At 42.3% G+C, this 25185-nt stretch overlaps 1 protein-coding gene across 5 annotated transcripts in view; it reads left to right on the plus strand.

Annotated features, from left to right (window-relative positions):
- Positions 1-25185, plus strand: part of EPC1 (enhancer of polycomb homolog 1) — a 95167-nt gene that overhangs the window by 14767 nt on the left and 55215 nt on the right. The window contains exon 1 of one of the 5 annotated variants that reach the window (XM_043882714.1): positions 13557-14006. The exons of 2 other annotated variants lie outside the window; for them this stretch is intronic. In XM_043882714.1, coding sequence (XP_043738649.1) covers positions 13854-14006 — 153 coding nt within the window. In that variant the 5' untranslated portion in view covers positions 13557-13853. Of the gene's footprint in view, positions 1-13556; positions 14007-25185 lie in introns of those variants that run through there. 2 more of the 5 variants (XM_043882713.1, XM_043882715.1) reach the window with 2 other exon arrangements.

Consider the following 25185-nt stretch of genomic DNA (forward strand, 5'->3'; position numbering starts at 1 on the left):
AAGAAAATAAAGTCTATCACTTTTTCCATCCCCCCCCCCCCCATCTGTTTGCCATGAAGTGATGGGACTGGATACCATGATCTTACTTTTTTGAATGTTGCATTTTAAGTCAGCTTTTTCATCCTCTTCTTTTACCTTCATCAAGAGGCTCTTTAGTTCCTCTTCACTTTCAGCCATTAGAATGGTGTCATCTGCTTATCTGAGATTATTAATATTTCTCCCTGCAATCTTGATTCCAGCTTGAGCTTCATCCAGCCCAGCATTTCGCATGATGTACTCTGCGTAGAAGTTAAATAAGCAGGGTGATAATTTCCAGTCTTGACGTACTCCTTTCCTGATTTGGAACCAGTCTATTGTTCCATGTCCTGTTCTAACTGTTGCTTCTTGACCTACATACAGGTTTCTGAGAAGCAAGTCAGGTGGTCTGGTATTCCCATCTCTTTTAAGAATTTTCCACAGTTTGTTGTGATCCCCACAGTGTTTGATTACCAAACTTAATTATTTTGACCTTTTCTGCTTTAGTTTTTGTTTCAGTTTGTATCTTTTTTTCATATTAATTATGAATCTTTATTTTTCAGTTTTAATGGTTTTATATTTCAGTTTTTATATTTGTATGCTATGTGGATTTCTCAGCTCACATTTGACCATACAATGCAAGACTAGGGCTTCCCAGGTGGCTCACTGCTAAAGAACCTGCCTGCCAATGTAGGAGATGTGGGTTTGATTCCTGGGTTGGGAAGATCCCCTGGAAAAGGAAATGGCAACCCACTCCAGTATTCTTGCCTGGGAAATCCCATGGACAGAGAAGTCTGGCAGGCTACAGTCCATGGGGTGGCAAAGAGTCGGTTACAACTTAGTAACTATACCAAAAACAATGGCAAGACTACTTCTACTAAACATCCTTTAAAAACTTTTTGCTTAATCATCAATTATTACTAATTATAGTATAACATATATACTATAACATAACATAACTGGGTCTTAGTTGCAGCACACAGGATCTTTAGTTAGCATACAAACTCTTTTCTATGGTATGTGGGATCTAGTTCCCCAACTAGGAATTGAACCCAGGCACCCTGCATTGGGAATGTGGAGTCTTAGCCACTGGACCACCAGGGAAATCCCACAGTATAACATCTTGACCCACTCACTGAAATTACTCTCCGTAAGGCATCTCTTCTAGGACTTTGCTCTCAGTCTTCTTAAGGGCCTTCTATACTATGTAAATATATAGTCAGGAAACAATGAAGATACAGTTTCTTAAAAATCTCGTATCTCTAATTTTCTTTTGTTAGTTTTTTTCCATTTCGAAAATTTCATGTATCCTCATTTTTTCCTACCAACTATAGAAATGGGGAGATAATCATCAAATTTGAGAGTTGGAAGTGTTGGAAGGGATCATGAAATCTTAGTCCTTTTCAAAGTTGAAGATACTGAGGTCCAGGGAGATTAAAATCAAGATCACACAGCTAGTTGGTGGCAAAGCCAGGATTAGGACCTCCAGCTTCTAAATTAAAATGCTCATAAGTAACTATGTAATACAGATGAGATAGCTTAGCATGACTTATTTTTGTAATTCATTGATGATTATTATAAAAATGTAACATAGCTTAAAAACTTCTTTGGTCTTAAAAGTAACCTTAAAAACTCACATAATAGAAGGAATATTATCATAAAATTAGACTATTTTCTCTATACTTAACAATTGTTTTGTTAGTCCCATGAAGAGTTAAGAAAGACCACTATACAGAATATTGTTAAAAAAAATAATGCTGAGGAACCATTGTTTTTCAAGGAGAACATGAAAGTTTAGTTATTTGAGGCGGGGGGAAGCACATATTATGAAACAACCCAAGAAAATAAAGGCGAAGAGAAGACTGTAAAGATGGAAGAAGGGTAGGTAGATGCTGCAGAAACACACAGAAGTGTCCCCTAAAAGCCTGATGTGAAGAAGCGTGTGAGAAAAAATATTCAAAAGGGAACACTCTTTTATTCAGATAGCATTTCTTTCTTTTTAAGATTTGGGTTTTGTATGTTTTTGTTCAACATAAAGGAGGACTGACCAGATAGGATAAACCCGGTGTGGTGTTTATTTTAAAATGAAGGTAATTAGGACCTTGGTCACCCTACCTGGGCAACCAATTTTCCACCCTCAACTGGAAACTGTTTCTTAATCTTTAAGAAGAATACTCAAGAGTTTTTGATGAAATAATATCTAACACTTTTTGAAGTCTCACCATGAGGAGAGGCATTGGAGCCATCTTGTAAGATTTTATAGGGATTCAAAGAGATCATGCTTCCCTGGTGGCTCAGTGGTAAAGAATCTGCCTGTTAAGCAGGAGATATGGGTTTGATCCCTGGGTCAGGAAGATCCCCTGGAGATCTTGACTGGGAAATCCCATGGACAGATCGATCTGGTGGGCTATAGTATATGGGGTCGCAAAAGAGTGGAACATGACTTAGTGACTAACAACAGCAACAAAGGAGATCATACATGTAAAGCACCCTGGCCAGGGTAAGAAGTCAGTAACTTTGGTTATGTGGCTTATTTATCTATTCAAAACAATACTTGGAGGTATGTATTATCTCTGTATTAGAGGTAGAAGTTAAAAATTTTATTCAGGTTCACAGAGCTAGGAAAGAGCAGAGTTGAGATTCAAACCCAAATCATGTCTGAGTCTGGAGCCAGCACTTTTAACCACTGTATATTACACTCTTAACAATTTTTCTTAAAGCTCCTGCTTGTCTCAAAATAATTCAGACTTACCATACATTTCCTAAAATTTTATATTGTGCTAGACACACTCTCTAAATAAATTGAAGAAATATGGCAAGATAAATTAAAAGGGGTGAAAGAAAAAGACTACTGAAAATAGGTAAAATGGGTGAATTTTGGTGTTGCCTTAAATATTTCCTTTTTAAGGAAGTGCTTAAAGGGCCTTAGACTAGGAATGAAATCTTCTGTGATCAACTGCATGATTTGAACAGCTGAGGGATCTTCTGTTTCAGTGTATTACTTGGGAGTTAATATATGTACGCCCTTCCTGACCACTAGGGTGAAATAGAGATAAAATAGTCTTACCTTGTATATCTGTGTGGGAAATTAAAAAAAAAAAACAACTTTGCAATTATCAAAGTTTTTTTTCTTTTTAAACCATAGTATGTTTGTTCTTCATATTGGCCTAAGAAGGAGAAGAAAAAGTATTCTTTAGACCAAGCATGTCATATTACTCAGTCATGTCTGACTGTTTGTGGCTCTGTCCATTAATTCTCCAGGTGAGAATACTGAAGTGGGTTGCCATTTCCTCCTCCAGGGAATCTTCCCGACCCACTGATCGAAGCCAAGTCTCTTGCATCTCCTGCACTGGCAGGCTGATTCTTACTACTGTGCCACCTGGGAAGCCAGTCCAAGTGTACGAGATGCTTAAGGCCCCATGATGAAATCGTTCCTGTAGGTTTATGCTGCTGGTAAAGGCTAGGCCTGAGATTAGCATCTGGACCTTTCAACCTGGAAGCTGATGTTCCCTCTAGTAGTTAATGCTGTATCTCACTATGCTATGTTGCTACTTTGAATGCAAAATGTTATTTATCTCTGGACTGTTTTTACACAAAGCACTCACCCTGAGAGAAAGGGTAGCAACCTGTACAAAGAGGCCCTGACCCCCTGGAGAGCTTGCTTGACTAGATTTGGAGATTAAGCCATCACTGGGCAACAGCCTGGTGAATCAATTGTCAGTGGCGGGGTTGGGGGGGGGGGGGGGGGGGGTGGGAAGAGGGGTAGGTACTGCAGAGCTCCTTGTAGATTTCAACATTAGAAACAAAACTCCTACATAGAAACAAAACAGAAAGATTCTAGAAGATGGGTATAATAGTTTACATAGATTATTTTATATATGTATCTTGGTCTCTGGTTTCATTTAAGGATTTCTTAGTTTTGTTTTGTTTCTTTAGCTAAGAGTGTTGAAACCTTTACAATCAGTCTTATGTTTTATACTAAGTGTACAAAAATAAAGCTCAGAAAAGTAAAATGATCTATTAACAGGAAAAGAATAAAAAATATCCTTAAAAAAAATAGCTCATGTGTAATGAGCATGAATGACTTTTGTGTCAGGTCCATGCTAAATTCTTTGCTAATGATTTCACTGAATCAGTGTAACAGCCTATGTGATACATTGTGTTAGGAGTCCCATTTTATGGATGAAGAAACTGCAGCTCCAAGAGCTTCAGTTCAGTTCAGTTGCTCGGTTGTGTCCGACTCTTTACGACCCCATGAATCACAGCACTTAAGTTAGAGTAAAAAAAAATCTCTGAATCAAAGTTCCATATGTCCTTTTTAGTAGAGAAACTTTTAGAAAGAAATGTAGCTAAGCATTTCAGTTAATTTAGTATTAAACACCAAATGTATTGCCAAAGTATAGCAACCTGCACAGTTCTAGGGCCTGACTTACTTGCACTGTTTTTAGCAGGATAAAAATTTTAAGAAGTGGTAACACAGATACATTTTTACATTTATAAGAATTTTATGCTTTTTCAAAGTTCATGTCAGACTTCTTAAGTAATTAAATAACTTGATCAGAAAAAACTTGTTTCCTTGAATTGCCTAGGTTAGAATTTCCCAAGGTGTGCGTTTTTTTTTTAATATTGTTTTCGAAGTTTTATTTTATTTTTGGCTGCGCTGAGTCTTTGTTACTGCACATGGGCTCTCTCCAGCTGCATCGAGCAGGGGCTGCTCTCTAGTTGTGGTGCACAGGCTTCTCATCGTGGTGGCTTCTCTTGTTGCAGAGTATGGGCTCTAGGGTGCATGCGCTCTAGAGTTTGCAGGCCTAGTTGCTCCTCGGTATGTAGGATCTTCCCAGACCAGGGATCACACCCATGTCCTCTTCATTGGCAGGCGGATTCTTATCCATTGAGCCACCAGGGAAGTCCCAAGATGTACTTTTATAAAACGAGGTAACTGATAGTACATGGTAAAGGGTTGCAAGGTGAGATAACTTTGGAAAATACTGTTCTAAGCATCAGTATTTCTGCAAGACTTCTTTGAGCCTGTACATTGTGAGCCTCTATATATTTTAAAGAGGCAGTTATTTCCCTGAACTTACTCGTTTTATATGAAACTCTTTATGGAACTCTCATCTCAGAACATAACTTCTCAGATTAGTGGTTTATGAAACATACTTCTGAAAAACACTAAGATAACATCTGGGAAGAATACTGAATGAAGTGGGACTATCTCAAATTATATTGAGGAGTGAGGATTACAAGATAATAGACAATATTATTCCAGTGTTATAAAACAAGAAAGTGAAAGACAAAGCCATGAAAGACTGGAAGGAATAAAAACGCCAAAAAAGTTAACAGGCCTTGTTAATAAATCTATTAAAGTTAAAATATATGTCCAAATATATGTGCTACCACAGTGTCCTTGAGTTGTTTATGGCTGATGAGTCTAGTGTTTGGCAAGCCTAATTCAGAAGAAATTTTAAGATCTAGGTGTGGTGTATATACCCTGGTCAGTAACTCACTTAAGTCCAGCTGGTCTTTTGTTTATTAGTTTCTGCAATTTTAAAGATGGAAGATATGATTTACTTCCTCTTGTTACCAGGATTTTGTGAAGACTGGAGACATAATGCAATTAATTTTCTGCTAATGTGTAACATGGAAGGTGCGGATGATGTGTCCCAGAACCTGATTTATTTTTTTGCCCTCCAGGCGCTCGCTCTCCTGTGAGCAAGTACGTAAGAAAAGTCTCACAAGAAGGCAGTTCAAAACTTGACCTGGCTTGACTTGCCTGGTAAATGATTAACATGTTGCAGGCACCGCTCAGCCTGTGACTCCTACAGTTGTCTCGGCTCACCAGAGTGAATTTCCTGCCCACGCTGTCTGATAGAAATCAGGGTTGCTCTGTCTGCAGGGACCTCCGCATTCTTTTGGTTTCTCCTCATTGATACCCTCCTTGAATGGTCACCTGGCTTCTTCCCACCTCTTTTGCTCTTCTTCCTCCGCTGTCTCCCAGCTGTTGGTGTTCCCTGGGGCTCCCGTCCCTAGCCCCTTCTCCTTGCTCCATGAATCATTCTTCACACCTGCCACCTCACTCCTCAGCTTTGAAATCACTTTCCCTTCCTTTCTCTGGATGCACCAGGGTGCTTATCTAAGCAACTGACACAGTGTCACTCAATGTATGGTAAAGAAGAATACATCCAGTGAAAGTAAAATGTTTATTTCACCAGTGTTTCAGGTGACTATGTTAATAGACGTAATTTCCTTTCTTGGGTCATGGTGCGCAATGAGAATTCACACAGTCTCTCTCTTGAATGTCCTCGTCCCTGTCCATCTTTCTTTGTCTACCACCCATTGGTAACTTTCACTTAATGTTTCAGCACAAATTTCTACTTCGTGAGCAGTTTTTTCTCTTTCTCTAAGTTTCATCCCTTCACCCCTCGTGTACTGTTTATACTATGACTGATCTGTGTCACACTCAACTAGTATGTTTTATGGGCTCAAGACTGTAAGGCACCAGACGTTCCTCTGTTTCCCTGGCCCCTCCCTCTCATTTTTATCCTTCTGCCCTTTACAAACTTGGACCCACACCCAGGCTACAGACAGTGTCTGTCAGTGAGTGCCAGTCATTGGATTCAATAACATAACAATAATTTATCAAAATCCAGTTTAGAGAAATACTCCCCAAAATTTTTAGTATATGTGGTTTAATTTTTTCAATTTTTCTAATTTTCTAAGATGGACTTTTATTCTTCTAGAAAATTAGTATATATGACATTCTTAAGTACTAAATGATTATTTAAGTTCCAGATGATTTCCTATTTATGCCTCCTGCCACTGGGGGCTCAGACAGTAAAGAATCTGCCTACAATGCAGGAGACCCAGGTTCAATCCCTGGATTGGGAAATCTACCTGGAGAAGAAAATGACAACCCACTCCAGTATTCTTGCCTGGAGAATTCCGTGGACATAGGAGTCTGGCAGGCTACAGTCCATGGGGTCACAAAGAGCTGGACACGACTAAGCAGCTAAACACACAATGGCCACTTCCCCAGCTTCATCTAGTAGTGTCCTCGTTAAAATGCTGCCATGGAGGACTCCTCAGCTGCACACCTAGGATGGTGAGGGAAAGATTGGATTTAGGGGACCTGGGATGGTGGTCTAAATTTTGGCAAAATCCTTGCTCTGCTAGGAATAGGTTTTCTATAAATTTAGGATTTTATGTTACACAATAAGATGTATCATATGTCATTGTCTTTTTTTTTTTTTCCTTAACCCCAGTAGAAATGCTGAAACCATTCTGTAGATTTTGTAAAATTCTAATTGATTCTCAGACAGACATGTTTGGTTTTAGTCATGTATATTGGAGATACAGTTAAACTGAAATAATTTTGAGTCTGTCCTGCTGTAGTTTGCTAGGGTTAATAATTTGCCTTTTATTCTTTTAAGGTAGAGACAGACTGTTTCTGGATGTATTCTGAACTATCTTATTTTCTATAAGACGTTATTCTTAAAGACTATATACAGAATTTCATGCATAAATCAACTCTGTAGAGAAATCAGCCATTCAGATATTGTTTCTGTGACAACCTGTTAAAAATGCTGCTGTTTAATTGCAACATTTGCTTTCCAACATACAGCACATCATAAAAGGCTTCTCTTTTTTATTTTCCTAATGTTATGTATTTTCCTAATGTTATGTTGGAAGAATTACTTGACGCCATTTCTTTCTATAGCTTATTATGAAATAAAAAGAAAGTGAAGGAAAATGATTCTTGCAGGTGAAAATGTTTTTAGTCCTTTGGCACAGTGCTCTCAATTAAAGCACTGTATAATTTTTAATGTTGAGGGCATGGTGCATTACACATCTTAAAGAAATTAATTTCACATTTCCCAAAGTAAATACACAGTATCATACTTTATTCTTAGCTCTCAGCTTTGTCTACCTCTCAGTAGACATCCAGAAAAGATTCGCTGAATGCTTGAAAGGAAGAAGAATCTGGACTCCAGTTCCCAAACTGAAATCATGGTTTTTTAAAAATTTTACCGTCCCATCAATGAGAATTTAACTTCATTAGATTACTATCCATTCTTGCCTTCCTTCCTTCCTGTCTCAGAGGAAGACCATGCTAAAGTTAATCTATTTACATGATTCTTTGCTGTCAACAAACAAACATACCCACATCTTTCCCATCTTCAACAACGACAAAAGTGATGACCTGAAAAGCCACACGCACATACATCCTTTTCCTTCTCTCTCCTGACCCAAGCTCACTCTCAGTTCACTCTTCACTTCAGTTAATCTGGTTTCGGAGGCCCCAGTGTGGAATCAGAACCCAGAGATTCTGGACTCAGCATTACCTCTCACCAGCTTTGTAATCACAGGCAGGATGTGCAACCTTTCTAACAGGATGCGCTTCATAGATATTGAGAATTAAGGGAGATGACACATTTAAAATGTACTTTTCCATGGCCTGACACAGAGTAAATGCTCGATAAATGGTAGTTACTATTCTTACTGATTGAACAATATATTAAAAGTTCAGAGATGAGAAAGATTGACCTAGACTTAAGAATGATTTTGAATTCACCTAACTACTTGCTCATTCTTCGGACTAGGAAATTAGAACCCAGAGAAGTGATGTCAAAGTGTCATGAAGGAAGTGATCTCTGAGTCGGATTTTGAAGGATAATAACATAGCTTACATCTATTGAATGTTTACTGTGGGCCAGAGACCATATAAATGCTTGACATGGGTTGTTTCATTTAATCTTCAAAACATTCCTGTGAAGTAGCATTTCAGTAGCTAGAAGCAGATGGTCTGAAGCTGGACAGGGAGAACAGAGAGAAAGGAATAAAGAAAAACCTGGAGGCAGAAAAGACTTGGCTGATTTCTAAAGATGGTGATGAGACGAACCAGCCAGAGTGAAGAGCTTGTTTGTCTTAAGCGTTAAGGAGAAATAATGTTGGAGAGAGTGAGGCAAAATTATGAGGCCTCAGCAACCATGCCCTCCTCCCCAAAATGGCTCTGTCTAATGAGCAAGATGAATAAATGACTTGGGGAAGGGAGGACACAGGCGGAAGTGGGGTTTTAGCCACCCTGATTTGGGGGCATGCAGGGCACTGCAAGGGCTTCCCAGGTAGCTCAGTGAGTAAAGAACCTGCCTACAATGCAGAAGACGCAGGAGATATGGGTTCAGTTCCTGGGTTGGGAAGATCCACTGGAGGAGGGCACAGCAACCTACTCCAGTATTCTTGCCTGGAGAATCCCATGGACAGAGGAGCCTGGCAGGCTACAGTCCATAGGTTGCAAAGAGTTGGACCTGACTGAAATGACTGAGCACACATGCATGCAGGGTTCTGCGAATCCCTGAAGGGCAGTCTGTACTGTATCTACACAGCCCCAGGGACCCACAGCCTCCACCAGCCACTGCTGATCCGCACCAGGCACTGGTAGGAGAGTACAGCGCAGATTCCTATGAAGCAGAAGCTTCACCAAGGCTTATTGAAGGAATGAGTGACTGAAGGAAGACTTGGACTGGAGGTTGTTTCTAGGTGGGAAGTGATGAGAGCTGGGCTGATGGTGAAAACAATGGGAATGGAAATAAGGCTGCAAATCCTAAATGCAATTTCAAAGAAATACTACGACTTGGGCTCATATTGGGTATAAACTAATAGAAGGAACTGTATTTCAGGTTTATTGTATACAGCAAAGTACAGCATCAGAGCTATAGCATTTGACACATTCTCAATTGTTGTTTAAGCAGACGTCCTATATATATATTTTTTAATATTCTTTCGTTTATTTACTTGACTGCTCTGGGTCTTAATTACGGTGCACAAGATCTTTAGTTGCAACATGTGGGATCTAGTTCCCCAACCAGGGATCAAACACGGGTCCCCTGCTTTGGGAGCATGGAGTCTTAGCCACTGGACCACCAGGGAAGTCCCAGACGTTCTATTTTTGAAACAAGTCGAAATGAATCAGGTTTCAAAGTGATGATGATAGTATGTGATTATTATTGCCATTAAAACATGTCTCTGTCCTTTCTACTCCTGTCCCTTCTGCCCAAGTTTTTGACCGTTTTATCTCACACCTGGGTTGTTGTCACCTGCTGAACCCCGGCCAAGTCAACCTTCTCATCCCCGTTTTCTGTCCATAGAGTTGCCCTCTTCTATGAAGACCTTTTCTTCTACCATTTCATTCCCATTACCAGTTGAAATAGTAGTCATTCTTCAGAACCAAATAATGTGCTGTTTTCCCCATAATGTCTGATCAACACACCTAGAACCGACTGCTTTCCTTCTGAACTCCCAGAGCACTACATGTCACTCTCAGCCTGGTTTTGCTCATTTTGTTAAGTGGACATCCCTTTATCAGTATTGTATTTATAGCCTCTGCAATGATGGTACTCTGTGTTGCCTAGTTATGTAATAAATATTTGTGGCATCAATCCAAAACTGTATTAAATACTGCAAATTCCTTCCCAACCAAAAGTTTCCCTTTGGGGAAAGTTTTGTATATACAGCTTCATGTTAGTAGTATGTATCTTTTGCAAGATGGAGAATTTCATATCACTCTTGTTGGGGATACATAGGGGAAAAAAAAGGAAGTTTTAGCTGGGAATAGAAAAAGTGAAAGGCAGGGTAGGATTAGTCATTCTTGCAGGTGACTTTTTGGTTGGATAAAGGATGCTGAGGAAAATTAAACTGGAGCCTTCACTGCCACACCCCCTGCCCCATAGGAGGGAGGGTAGTGAACTGAATGAATGTAAGAGGTTTGGGACTGCAATCTATGGGCCTTTGGGAACCAAGTAAGATCTGCAAGTCAGAAATCCAGGGCATTGAGCTGAATGGGGATCAGTGGCAGAAAGAAAATGTTTCCTGGCAGGCAGATCACCTGCAAAAGGCAAGCTTAATTTGTAAGGATCTCTTTGAACCCTCCATGAAGTGTGAGTCTAGAATTTCTATTGAACAAGGAACTTAGTTGTATAGTGCCCATTATTGTTTGTGTTGTTGTTTAGTTGCTAAGTCGTGCCCAACTCTTTGTGACCCTATATAACCTGTCAGGCTCCCAGGCAAGAATACTGGAGTGAGTTGCCATTTCCTTCTCCAGAGGATCTATTGTAGGATATAGAAAATGTTATCTATGGGCTGTTATTGTTTTTAATATCTATTTATTTATTTGGCTCTACTGGGTCATAGTTGTGGCACACGGGATGTTTAGTTGCAGCCTGCAAATTCTTAGTAGCAGCATTCGGGATCTAGTTCCCTGATGAGGGATCAAACCCAGGTCCCCTGCATTGGGAGCATGGAGTCTTAGCCTCTGGACCGCCAGGGAGTCCCTATAGACTGTTGTTTTAATGAGGGTCATATATGTATATGTATTTTATATATATATATTCATTTTCTTGGTGCTTCAGTCATGATTTAAGACTATTTTAGTTCTAGGTTCCTGAATCAACTGAATTCTGTTAGGATTTCCAGAAATACAATATGTAGCCTGGCGAGACCTACCATACAAATATTCAGCCAGTATTTTCAGAATTGTTAAACGTGGCTAAGCAGCCGTCATGGGCCATGGTGTGGTGAGGATCCCTGAGTGTGACACACCCTGTCAGGGCCCTGGGCCTTCCCATGAACTGCTCACCTGGCCCAAGATACCTTTCTTCTCTTCTTTTTTGCAACCTTGACCCATACGTAACCTACATAGTTTTTACCCTGATATCACCTCCTCCAAAAATCCTTCCCGAATGTTTTCATTAGAGCCACTCCCCACGGATTGGGTGCCACTGCTGCCTGGTCCCAAACAGCCTGAGCGTTCATCCTCACACTTACTTCAGGTGTGGCAGCTTCCATCTATGGGTCCTACTCCAACCACGTAAGCTCCTCTGGGAGTCCTGTGGGTGCTGAGTAATTGTCGTTTGTTGTTGTTTAGTCCCTAAGTTTTGTCCAGTTTTTTTGAGACCCCAGTGGACTGTAGCCTGCCAGGCTCCTCTGTCATGGGCTTTCTGAGGCAAGAATACTGGAATGGGTTGACATTTCCTTCTTCAGGGGATCTTCCCCACCCAGGGATCCAACCCAAGTCTCCTGCATTGACACTCGGGTTCTTTACCCCTGAGCCATCAGGGAAGCCCCACTGAATAATTAGCAGGTACTCAGAGGGCCCCTGAGGTCTCAAAAAAAGTTTGCTGGTTGAGTCAGTAAATGCATCCTCTTAGTGCAAGACTTGTAGGTGAATGTCTGCTACACAGGAGCTGTCAGTATTTGAGTTTGATGATAATTTTGGAGAACTGCAATCCTGTTTCCTCCTTGTCTTCTCCCCACCCCAAACGGGTGGTAGCTAAACCAGCCTGAAAGATAGCACCTTGCTCCTGTGCCTTAAGCTAATAACAGTTCCCATCCAACCCAGTATTTAAGAAGTGATTATTTTTATTATGTGTCCCCTGGGGAGAAAAGCGGAGGTACAGAGCATTTTTGGATCTCGGTGAATATTTGAAATTTTGCTGCCAAACCTATTAAACCACCGCAACAGTCTTTCGGGTTTTTAAAATATTCTGCTGGAGAGGGCTCTCTGGATACTCATTTTCGTGTGTAATATAAACCACATGGTAGCCATCACATCCATCTAAATACTCTCCTAATAGTTTTTCTTTCTAAATTTGGGGGGGGGGGGGTTGGCAGGAGTGCTATAAGTAATCTTCAAATAATTGTAAAACGTTTTTCAGAGGGCAAATAAGTGTCAACCCATGGTTCAATAAAGTAAAGGTAAAAATAAGTGTCAATCCATGGTTATGTTGAAGCAACATTTTCTTCCAGTGCAGAAAAATCATCGGCTCTCAAAATGTGAACTAGGTCTTGCTTTTAAATTTTTTCCCTAAGGGTTACGGCGCCCAATAATTATTATTCCCTTGGCTTCAATGACAATAAACTTGACTGTGGGTCGATAAAAATGCAGGATGAAAAAATAAAACCACCAAAACCCTAGTTGGAGCAAACGTAGGACGCCTCCTGTTTACACTGAGCGCAATGATGGGAACTGACCCAGGATCCAAGCGGAGACGACCAAATACCGTCCAGCGTTTCCTTACACGTAAAGATAATGGCCGGTTAAAAAGTTCACTCAAAGTAGCATCCCGGCCCGAATGGCGTCTGTAGTTTCGTTATAAAACTTGAGACGCCGCGCCGGCCGGGGCTGGGGGCGCCCGCTCCCTTACCCAGGGCCGGGCCGCCGGCGCTGACAGGTGCCCGGGGCCGCCGCCGCGCCGAGAGCTGGCGCGCGGGGGGGCTGTAGCTTCGCTGCACCCTAGCCTGTCAGCCAACGGCGCCGGCGGGAGCGAGCGCGGGACGGCGGGCGCGCGGGGCGGGAGGCCGGCCGTGGTCCCCGGCGTCCGAGTGCCCCGCGCGCCGCCCCGACCCGGCCGGTCCGCCCGCGACCGCGGGGGCGGGGGCCGAGCCGCCGGGCGCGGGGGAGCGGGGCCGGGCGCCGGGGGTTGGCGGGACGCGCGCTCTGTGCCGGCGCCCGGCCTCGAGCCCGCGCCCTCCCCCCCCCCCGCGTGCCCGCGCCGCTGCGCGATGCAGTGTGGGGAATGGCTGGGGTTGGCTGAAGAGCGCACAGTGGAGTTTTAATGTCCGCCATGTTGGCCATGGCGTATTGAGGAGAGCGAGCGAGAGAGGAGCGGAGCGTCTCGGCCTCCCACCTCCAGGCGGCTCTGAGTGCCCGGACGGCTGGCTCCGCGCTCCGCCCCTCCAGTCCCCGGCAGCGGTGGGCGAGTGGGGACCGAACCCCCGGTTCTCCATGATCCCGCTGGCCGGGGCCGTTTCCCCAGAGCGGAGAGGTATCTGCTGCGCCTGAGATGAGTAAACTGTCGTTTCGGGCGCGGGCGCTAGACGCCTCGAAGCCGCTGCCGGTTTTCCGCTGTGAGGATCTGCCCGACCTGCACGAATACGCCTCGATAAACCGGGCCGTGCCGCAGATGCCCACCGGAATGGAGAAGGAAGAGGAGTCGGTACGTGTTAACTCCCCTGTCCGACCCGTCGCCGGGCCCCGCTCCCTCCGCTGCCTGCGGCGGAGCGCAGACCCACACAAAATGGCCGCCATCTTCTCTCCGCCGCCGACTCCCGTCGCCGGCCGGGCCTTTACCCCGGGGCCCCCGGCCTTGCCCCCCGGCCGCCGCGGCCCGGCGAGGCCTCCTCTCGGGCCACCCGCCGACCCTGGCCCCTCGGACCCGGGGCCCGCGGAGTTCGGGCGCCCGAAAGGCACAAAGGGGTCACGTGACGAGGCTGCCGGCAGCCATTTTGTGGTCGGAGCGCTTGGGCTGGGCCTTGTGCATCCGGAGAGGGAGCGGGCGGGCGGCGGGGGGTGCGGCGGCCGGGCCGCGGAGGCCCTGCCTGCAGGCCTCTCGGCGGGCCGCTGGGTGGCGCTCTGGGGCCGGCTCGACCTTCGCGCGCCGCCGGCGCCGGGAGCGCAGGTTCCGGGCGCTCGGGTGGCCGTGCTCTCTCGGCGGCCCGCAGGCTGGCGGGGCTGCGCGGCCCACGTGGACCCGCCGAGAGGCCGGGCGGGGGAGGCGGGCGTCCTGCAGCGGAAGGTCGGGGTCGGCGAGCAGCCCAGAGCCGACTTTCGTCCTACGTCCTCTTTCTGGGACTTTTGCATCCATTCCTCCGAGTCCTACTTAATCGGAGGGTTGTCAACTCCAACTCCTCCTGACTTTTTCTTTGATCCTTGAGAACATGTTGCAGATTTTGAAGGGAACTCCGTGGCTCTTCTAAAGCCTGTGTAACTCTCTCATTTCTTTTCCTAATAAAAATCTAAGTTCGCCTGATTGCTGGTTTCTCAACCTACGGGAGACAAGAGCCAGTCTAAGTAGATGTTAACAGATCTCCGTTTAGAAAAAGGGTTCTTTCTTATCCATCACCGAACTCAAGTGGAGTGAAATCTTAACCGGGAGATGTTTTCCATGGGCGGGCTTCAGTGTTTGAATGTTGACAGCTCACAGACACTGTGTCGTAGCTGTGGCTGTCGCTGGTCGTGGAAGTTGGGCTCAGACACAAGACTTGCTCTCGCTTCCCCCAGAACCTTGTCAGTATCGCCCGGTGCCTTCTAAGGAATTGCATACCTTGGTTTTCAGGTACAACCACTTAAACAGGGGGCAGTGTGTTGACAGTTCAAGAAGTCGAGGAGTCGCTGGATTGGTACTACAATTTTGTGGTGGAAAACTATACTGTAATACCTCTATTTGGGACTGTACGGAATTTTTTTAATGTAGAAATTTTGCTCTGTACTGTTGATTTTGAAAATAAAGCTGTTGAAACTGTTTGGGTTGTTCAACCTTTTAAAGTCAAAGAGTTGTCACAGTTGACTCTTCCTTCGGATTGTAGTGTCCTTAGTGTGTGTAGTAGTTGAGATTGTCTAGTCCTGACTCCGAGCACGTTACCTATGAGACAGAATCTCCTAATTTCTTTTGCTTGTTCCCAACTTTTAAGAGTAGAATGGTGCCGTTTGTTTATTTTTAAATAAGTGATTTGTTTTTAAAAATTAAAGTACTTGTGACTGCAGAATCTTGTCTTTTGGTTTTATTTTTGTTTCTTAAGTTTTACAAATAATGCTTTCAAGTTGGGGGTGTCGTGTTAACACTGACCTGGAAATTAAGTTGTGGCCATTGTTTTACCTCCAAGGAACTGGAGAGCTTTGATAAAAACAGATAGCACTACACAGAACACTTAGAAACATACTGAAGTCTGGCTTCTTTGCACACTTTGGACTGTTTCAAGAGGCACAGCCTGAAATCAGAGCTGAACCCAGCTGAAGTACCAAAGCTTACTAAATCTTTACAGATAATTTTCATTCACTGAAAGAATTTTGACGTTTATTATTTTCTAACATGTAAAGTCCCTAGTTTTTAGGGTTTCCCCCCCCCCCCAGACTGCCTTCTCCTATCATCCGTTTAGAATTTGTTTCACTTCACATCCAACCAAAACTATGACCAGTGAAACAGAGACCTCAGGAATAAATCCTGAATAGAAGAATGTAAACAGGCCCAGGTGGAACAGCTGCTCTCCAGTCCTATGGTTCATGCTGGCCAGAGGCGGCTGTATAGCTCCAATCACAGTATTAACAGTAGAATGTTGATGTTGAAAACGTATACTAAGCACAAATAAAGGTAACTGAATACTGAGTTAACCTTAGAAAAACTGTCCTTTTGATAATTCGCCGAAGAAGGATATGCTTCTTATAAAGACAAAAGATTAAAACTTCTGCCTCTGACACATTAGTTAGGGTCAGGAGTTGATCATGAAAGATGGGACAGAATTAGATGAGAGCAGTTTTGTGTATATGTCATCTTATTAAAATTGTTGTGTGAACCATTCCTGGTAATTGTTACCATATTTTGTTTCTGTGGTAAATGTGGCAGAAATGCTAGGTCTAAACACAGAAAATAATGTATTTTCATATAATTTTTACATTATAAGCTGAATGCACTGCCTTAATTAGGCATATCTCTTAGTTTTTAAAAAACAACTTTTAAGTAGAAGGTCCCCTCCAAACATGAATTTTACTCAACTTTAGAACTTAGTTGTTCAGTCCTTTTTTTGATGAAGATTGAGAAATAATTACAGATTGTAATGAATTAAAGAACTTGACTGAATCATAGATGCTAGAGATTTATTGTCTGAATTGGTATAATGTTATACCTTGTAACTTGCTACATCATAAAGTAACAGTTGATAAGGGCTTTGGTTTAATGAATAACAAGTAATTTTCAAATCATAGGAAATCAATAGACTGTCAGCTCTAAATATGAAATAAGTCTCTTTGGGGTTAAAAGGGACAAAAATTTAAATAGCAGGGCCAGAGGTTGCACCATGATAATTTTTTAGCATTTTAAGATTATCATCTTCTAAGAAATGTTGTGTACTACTTAGTGCCATGGCTTTACCTTTAAATGAAAGGATAGTTTTTCCAAGGTATCAGTACTATCAAATGTTTTTATTAAAAGTTGACTTATTTTGGTTCAAATTGGAGCTTTCCATTGTTAAAATTCTCCTTTATGGATACTTCTCATTTCAGAAAGGACATTCTGAAAAAGGAGGTTTTAAAGTGATGCTCAGCACAGTGGAATTGCTTGGTTCCTCTAGTAGTTTTGGGGTTTGTTTTTTTTTTTTTCCCCATTGGGATGCCAGACTGTGACTGTAAGGGTGGAGGCTTAAACTCTCTTCTGTCACCAAGACTGGTTCTGGTAAGATGTGTGATGTAATTAAGATGTTTACAGTGATCTCGCCTTGTTATTGTCCTACACAGCCACCTTTGGGACTGTTAGAAGTAGGACCCAGCCATCACAGGCCAACACTTGGTTTTAGTAGGGTTCTCACCAGACAAAATAGTCTCAGACACCTATCTTTTCTTTCTTCAAACTGTTCTTACTGGCCCAGTATACAAAGTTAAGAAAATCAGGTTTATGAAGTAGCCAGGTAGGTATTTTTTGTTTTTAATTAGGGGTTCAATTGGGCATAGGTACATATCTTTCTTAAGAGGAAAAGTAGTCAAGCACTCCATTTTCAAAACTTTATTAAAAAAATCTATATTTTTCTGTTTTATAAAAACATTTAAATCACTGTGATGTTTAAAAGTTCGATTTCTAGGGCCCCGCCCCCGCCCGCTGTGCGCGCGCTGGCCGGGCAGCATGGCGGCGGCGGCGGGCGCCCCAAAAAAAAAAAAAAAAAAAAAAAAAGTTCGATTTCTCATTTTTTAAAAGAAACTAAGAATCCTATTTTTCTTTAAAATTTTGAAACCCAAAATTTCCTAGTCCTGAATCTAGATTCGTTTATTCTGTGCACTGCATTGTAAGTGAAAAGAAATATGTGAAATCTCAATTGCACTAGAAGCAAAGCTTAATTTTTACAGCTAGTTTGAATTAGAAAGGAGTGGAGAATATTTGGGGTTTTTCCATTAAGTGTCAAATAATCAGTTAAAATCAAAGATAACTGAGAAGCAGTAATAAAGTCTAGTTTCAGCTCTGTGTCCTGCCCAAGATATTTTTGATTCAGCAACGTAGGAGGACTGAGGACTCTTACCTACTAAAGGAGCCTCTTGAAAACTGTCAGGCCTGGTGCCTAAAGTGTTAATATTAGCTCTTGTTTCAGTGTGTGGTTTGATATTTTAGATTTGGGATTAGTATCATTTGTAATCAGACTTCATTTTCTCACAAAACAAGACTGAAAACTAATGGGCTTATGCATCTAATGGTGTTTGGTGGGTGCTTGTGACCTATAATGAAGTTTATACAGAACTATTACCTTTTCTGTTAATCAACAACACTTAATTAAAAGTACCAGCTAAATAAAGGAGAGCTTAAATCTTGTAAATAAGGAATAATAATCAGGTTCATAAATTTGTGGCCAAAATTAAATATTAAACTAGCCATTCCTAATGTTTTATCTGAAACAGATTAGGTTTTACTAAATCATAGTCTGTAGTAATAGTAATGGTAAAGTATCAGAGGATGTATATGTATGTAATGGCAAGAGTTCTATTTGATATATATGAAGGTGTGGATTCTTGACTTTGTGATTCAATTTTTCTGAAAAGGGTATTCGTTATCAGCAGTTGGTTAAAACATAATTTTAAAGCAGAGGATAATGTTTTATATCATGGAATGATAGTGTGGTTTGTGATTGTTTCTTAAAAGAAGACAACCCACAAGGAAATGAGAATTTTATATTGTAACTTGGGAATGAAATGAATTCTGAGTCTCTAAGTGCAGAGGCAGTATTGAAAGGATGAAATATGCAGGCTGAACTAGATTGTGTCTTTTAAAGTGAGCTTTTGAACCATTAAGGTGTGACTTATACTAATATATTACAGTAACTGGATAAATCAATTTGGGGGGACATCATCAGGAAAACAAGTGATTTAGATGCTTTAGATAACTTGTTTGAACTACTTTCAGTGAATTACTTGGAGTTACCTTGATCAAGTTTTTTAAACACTGTGACTGTAGGTAATGATTTTGAGAAATTGCAGCATTTTAAACAGAGCAGATACCTGACTTTGTACCTTTAAATATATGAATTGTATTTTATCCACCAGCCTCACTGTAGGTAGATGAAAACCAAAAACAAATTCATAGTTAATACAGCTACTGTGACCCATAATCTCAGTTTTCTCTTTAATTAATAGAGATATAATCAGTTCTTTAAAAGATAAAACCTTTCATTTATGTGTTGTTACAGTGGTTGTCTTTAAACAGTTGATTCAACTTTGAATATGCATGGTGAGAGTTTGGGAGTTTTGCAACAGATTATCAAAGCAAATCATTTTGGTTGAATTTCCTTCAGTATAGCAAGTACTGGCTGAAGAAATACAGCGCAGCCTTAAGAATAAGTCCAGGGGAAAGATAAGCTGAGGTTGAAAATGTTCTGTGTATGATTTAATATAGGTTCAGATCTTTTTCTGTACTGGGATGAATTGTTTTGATTATCATAGAATCACAAATACCAGTTTTATATCCTCTGAGAAAGATGCACTTTGACATTTGTGGCCTTTGACAAGTCACTTAACCTTACAGGATGAATTTCAGTCTCTTCATGTGCCAGCCTCTCCTGACCTACCTCCTGAGGGAGGTGGCGCTCAGGAGTGTCAGATAGTGTGTGTGAGGATGCTATAAACACACACTGCATTGTTACCAAATATTGATTGAATACTCAGTGTGGTCTTGCTTTCTGTTGCTGTTCAGAACTACTTAACATTTGTATAGTCCTTTGTTTTTAGAATTGTCTAGTGTAGATGTGTCGCCTACCCCTAGAGAATTATATGATGTAGTTATAGAAAGCTGTGTCTCTAAGTTTAGGTAATTATTAATTGGAGAAAGCATCAGACTGGGAGTTATTAGAGCTAAGGCCTCATCCAGCTTCCAGCTGTGCGCACGTGTGTGTATATGTACACTTGTGTTTGTGTGCTCTTGTGCACCTGGGTTTTCTTAACTGCAAGATGGAAGTAGGGCTCTGCAAGATGAAGTAGGGTTTCCTGTGATAATGGGTATATTATGTTATCCCTGCACTAGATCCATTCCCATATGCATTTTATGTGTTTATAAAATAATCATTAATTTTTTAAATTAGTTGATGGCTTCATTTGCACAAATAAACAGTTTACACAGAAGTAAAAGTAGTCTGGGTACATGGGTAATTAGTTCCAGTTTAGTCTAGAAAGCTTGTGTTCTAAAGGACTTAAAGAATATAAGTGGATGCAGAACACTTTTACTGTTAGGAGAATTTGAAATTAGAGGCAGAATTTTGTACTGAGGGTTGCAAATTCATGCTTTTACTGTAAAAGTAATTACTGTAGAGTAATGCAGTCTGAAAGGGAAAGAAAATATAAATATGACTGTTTAGAAGTCTAAGTTAAGAATCTGATCATTTTTCTAATGGCTGAGTGAAGATTTTTGAAGTATATTTATATTGTACAAAGACTAATAAAATATAGATAAATCATTCATTTTCATTTACTTTCAGAGTGCAAATATTTATTGTGCACTTACAGTGAGCCCAGGACTGTTACAGGTCTTGTGGATCCAACAGTGAACAAATAGTTCTCTTTCTCATGGATCTTGTGTTACTAGCGTGCAGGCTCTGTGAGGGTGGGACTTTGTGTCTGCTTTATTCATGGATGTATTTTCAGCACCTGAAATCATGCCTGGCACATAGTAAGTGTACAGTCTTTGTTTAGTTGAATGACTGAATTCTAATGGGAAGACAGACAAAAAGCAAATGAATAAAAAGTGGCAGTGGATCAAGACAGTACAGAGTTTCAGGTAGAAGGAGGAGAATTCTTTGCATGAGAGGGTCAAAGAATGGGCCCTGAAACTTGATGAGGGAGGAGCCAGCCCTCTGAGGATCTGAAGGAGAACATTCCAGGCAGACCTGAGGCGTAGGGCGCACACGGCCAGTGCAGCGGGGGCATTGTGGAGAGGGTTGGGGAGTGTGAGCGAAGGGCCCAGAGGCAGGTGGGCCCATTTCTGCTGAGTTATTACAGGCGACTACACGGAGTTTGGATTGTTTTGAAAAGAAGTAATATATCTCTAGAGTTTCAGACAAGGGAGGACATGATCTGAATTCTGTTTTTCAAGGTTATTGTCACTGTGTGTGCAGAATGATCCGTACCGGGCAAGAGTGGCTCTGACCTAGGTGATGGTAGGGAAGAAGAGACGTGGATGGACTAGATGCACATTTTGAAGGTAGAACCAACAGAACTTGGCTGACAGATCAGAATATAGTAGATGGAGAAAGAGAATCAAGGATTCAGTTCAGTCGCTCAGTCGTGTCCAACTCTGCAACCCCATGGACTGCAGCACGCCAGGCCTCTCTGTCCGTCGCCAACTCCCGGAGTTTACTTAGACTCATGCCCATTGAGTAGGTGATGCCATCCAACCATCTCATCCTCTGTCCTAATCCCTGACTTTTACCTTGAGCAGCTGGGTGGATGGGTGATTAGGTGGCTTACTGACGAGGTTAAAATGCAAGAGGGAGGGTACGTGAAGGATGGAGTTACTCAGTTTGCAGTGCCTCTTTTTTGTATTTAGCTGGCCTGTGCAAGAATGTGACGCCTTAGAGCAGTCTGCATTGCAGGTACAATTCTGACATCATGGGCTGTACTGTCAATCTGAAAGCCTTTGGGATGTGGGTGTTTCTTAAAACTGCATTGAGGCTCAGATAGAGGAGACGCTCTTAGAGAATTAGGAAGCAAGTGAGTCTAAAGCTGTCTCAAAAAGGCAGGACATTTGTCAACTATGGCCACTGAGATGATGAGTGAGGGGAAAGTAACCGTTTAATTTAATACATGCCATTGGCCTATCTTGATAGTGTGGTGGGAAGGAAATCGTGATTGAGACAGAAGAAATACTATAAGATAAAGGGTCAGTGCAAGTTTGGATGACTCCTTGGAATAGTTCTGCTATGAAAGGAGCCGAAAAAATGGCTGGGGAGGGGATGGGAAAATCCACAAATGATTTTTTTTTAAATGAGTTCCAAAGTTCCAGTGGACACAAAGTAGGGAAGCAAAGCCGAGTCCCCCATTGCACCGGCCACTCCCTCAAGAGTTCCCAGGCCACAGGAGAAGGTCTCCAGAGCGGTCCCTGGGCTCTCCAGCTGAAAAGTGATCTGAGCCTGTCTGTGGGGAAGCAGCTGGAAAGGAGGAGGGATGTTCCTGGGAGCTCACATGGGGCTGGGAGTTGTGTCCTCACCGACCAGAGTGGAAAGATCTAATGCAGAGGGTGTCCGATGTGAGTTCTCAAAGGGTTATTTACTTAGTAGTAGGGCCAAGTGAGCTCTAGACTAAACTGTTCTGGGCTCACCCTAATAAAGACTAAACACTATCCTCAAAAAGAGCCAACTAATTTCAGATAAGTGTGTCCTAGAAGAAAGCCTCACAGTGCTTAAAGGAATACTAAAAGATCCTAGAGCATAAAACTTAATGTTTGGTGTCCATTAAAAAAAAAATCACCAGATATGCAAAGAAGCTGGAAAAGCTAATAACTAAGGAAGAGTTAGTCAACCAAAAGAGATGTAGAAATAACCCAGATAATAGAATTAGTAAACACAAATGTTAAAATAGCTATTATAAATAAGTTATTAGAACTAATGTAATAGTTGGACTGATGTCTTTAAAAAGAATAAAATAATCCTATTTCCTCTTCTACTCAAGGGCTTTGTTCATAAAAACTGTTTACTATCTTTCCCTGGATTAATATCTTGGCGGGATTGGTTTGATTAGAGGAGAAGTACTTTTTCCTTTTTAGAAGTAAGAAAGGATATGGCACACTGGTTTGAGCATTGGCAGTGGGAGGATGGGGGTGTTTTCCCTACAATTTTCTTTTCTTTGTGATGTATGAGGTGAGGTCATCGCCTCAGAGTGAGGGAGGCTGAGAGACAAAGGTGAGTGTGAGGTGCTCACTGACTAGAGAAATGTAACAGGATTGATGAATCAGCTGGGGGCTCAGTATTTGTGACCATTTAAAGTGAGACCGGGCTTCCCTGGTAGCTCAGTCGGTAAAGAATCTGCAGTGCAGGAGACCTGGGTTCAATCCCTGGGTTGGGAAGATCCCCTGGAGAAGGAAATGGCAACCCACCCCAGTATCCTTGCCTGGAAAATCTCATGGACAGAGGAGCCTGGTGGGCTGCAGTCCATGGGGTCGCAAAGAGTCGGACATGACTGAGCGACTAACACTTAAAGTGAGACCAGTCCACTCTCTTGGGCATATGAATTCAAATATTCAACTCGAGTTCAAGACTAAAGTGGATGTATAATAAGGTTCTTCTACAGTTGAGGATTGCCCAGCAAGTACAAAGGAGGGGAAAAGAAGGATGAGATTACCCATGTGTGTGAGATAGACAATCACGATAGACCTGGGGTCTGAACTGGGTAATGAGGGAAGAAGACCTCAGGGAGCCGGTGTAGGATGCCCTGAAACAGCATTGTTGCAAGGAGGCTTTCTGGAATGAGTGAGACTTAAGTCAGGAGGGTGGCAGTCAGAGTGAGATGCTTGAACTTAGATTTCAGAGGTGTCGCAGTTACTGGTTAAGGCAGGTCTAGAGGTAACAACCACAGGAGCGGGGACTGAGAGGGCATAGAGGAAAAGTAAGTCAGTGAGGGTGAGAGGGTCATGGTATGAGGTGTATCATCCATCACTAAGGATGATGCCCAAGGTGGGGGTGGTTGAGAAGACGACTGTGAGCTCTGTAACAGCAGCAGGGTGGATGTGGCCACTCCGGGAAGGAGTGATGGTGTGAACATCTGACGGGTTACGGTTTCTGGAAGGACAGCGGAGAGGCAATGGGAGGCAAGGAGGACCTTTACCCATCTATGCGTTTGTGGGACATGGGAAGATAAGCAGCTTCTGCTTGGAAGGGCTCCAGCCTCAAAATAGGGCGAGAAGAGGAGGGAAAGTTGAAAGAAGTTGAGAGTGTAAAGCGTTTACCTACCGATAAATCTTAATTCTAGAGAACAGAGGAGAAGAGTTTGGGAGTGTGGGGAAGATTGGGTTAGATTAGGGGACATTAGCTGAAAATGGTGGTAAGAGCTAGAGTGATGCTATTAAGTCTTGAACTCGGTTGGTAATGGATGTGAATAATGATGGGATTTATCCAGCCAACATCAGGTGCACAAAATACCTTCCTGCAGGGACTTCGCTGGTGGTCCAGTGGCTAAGACTGCACTCCCAAAGCGGGGGGCCCAGGTTCCAGCCCTAGTCAGGGAACTATGAATAGATCCTTCGTGCCACAACTAACAGTCTCATGTGCTGCAACTAAGACCCAGTACAGTCAAATAAATACTGTTTTAAAAATATCCTTCTGCAGCTAGAGATGGGGTTAGAGCCCAAAGGAGGGGGTTGTCCCTCTAGGTAGACACCAGTGGCTCGATGAACTTTAAGGCCTGTCACTCTTGCATGACTGTGTAAAAATATCTGTGAAAAACAGTCCTTTTGTGCAGCACACTTGTTTCAGGACCCAGGAGATGGGCCTTAACTGTTGTTACTGAACGTCTGAGAGCTCTCCCTCCTCTACAGTGCTTCTCAACACTGCCATTTGCTCACCCTCAGAACATTCTGGAAAGTCATGGGGATGCTTGTGGTTCTTTTTTTAAGATGTTTAGATATTTTATTTTTTATCAGTTTTTTATTGAAGCATCCCTGATTTACAGTGTTGTGTTGATTTCTGCTGTACAGCCAAGTGACTCAGTTTTGTATACATATACACACACATTCTTTTTTTAATATATTCTTGTCCATCATGGTTTGTCATAGGATACTGCATGTAGTTGTCTGTGCTCCACAGATTTTCAGTTCTTGAGACTGCTCCTTTACGTACATCCATGCATTTGAATCTAAGAAAATCTGTTAAAAGATTAGGATGCCTTTTAATCCTGAGGGGTTTGTAATTGCTCTTTAACTGGCCTCCCTACTGTAGTTTTCAGATTTACACCGCCCAAAAGTTGTCCAGGTGGTATTTTTAAATGTGAGTCTGGTTGTCATTTCATTGTCTAAAATTCTTAAATTGCTCCTTTTTCTGATAGAATAAGATGCAGAAACCTTTTAGTGGGGTTCCCTGCGCCCTGTGTGTTCTGACCACTCTCTTCATTTCCAGTCTTCTTTCCCCTCCTTCAGCCCTGGAGTAGTTAGCTGTTGCTGCATGACA

This window comes from Cervus elaphus, chromosome 23 (assembly GCF_910594005.1).
Source record: "Cervus elaphus chromosome 23, mCerEla1.1, whole genome shotgun sequence".
In the NCBI taxonomy this organism is placed as follows: domain Eukaryota; kingdom Metazoa; phylum Chordata; class Mammalia; order Artiodactyla; family Cervidae; genus Cervus; species Cervus elaphus.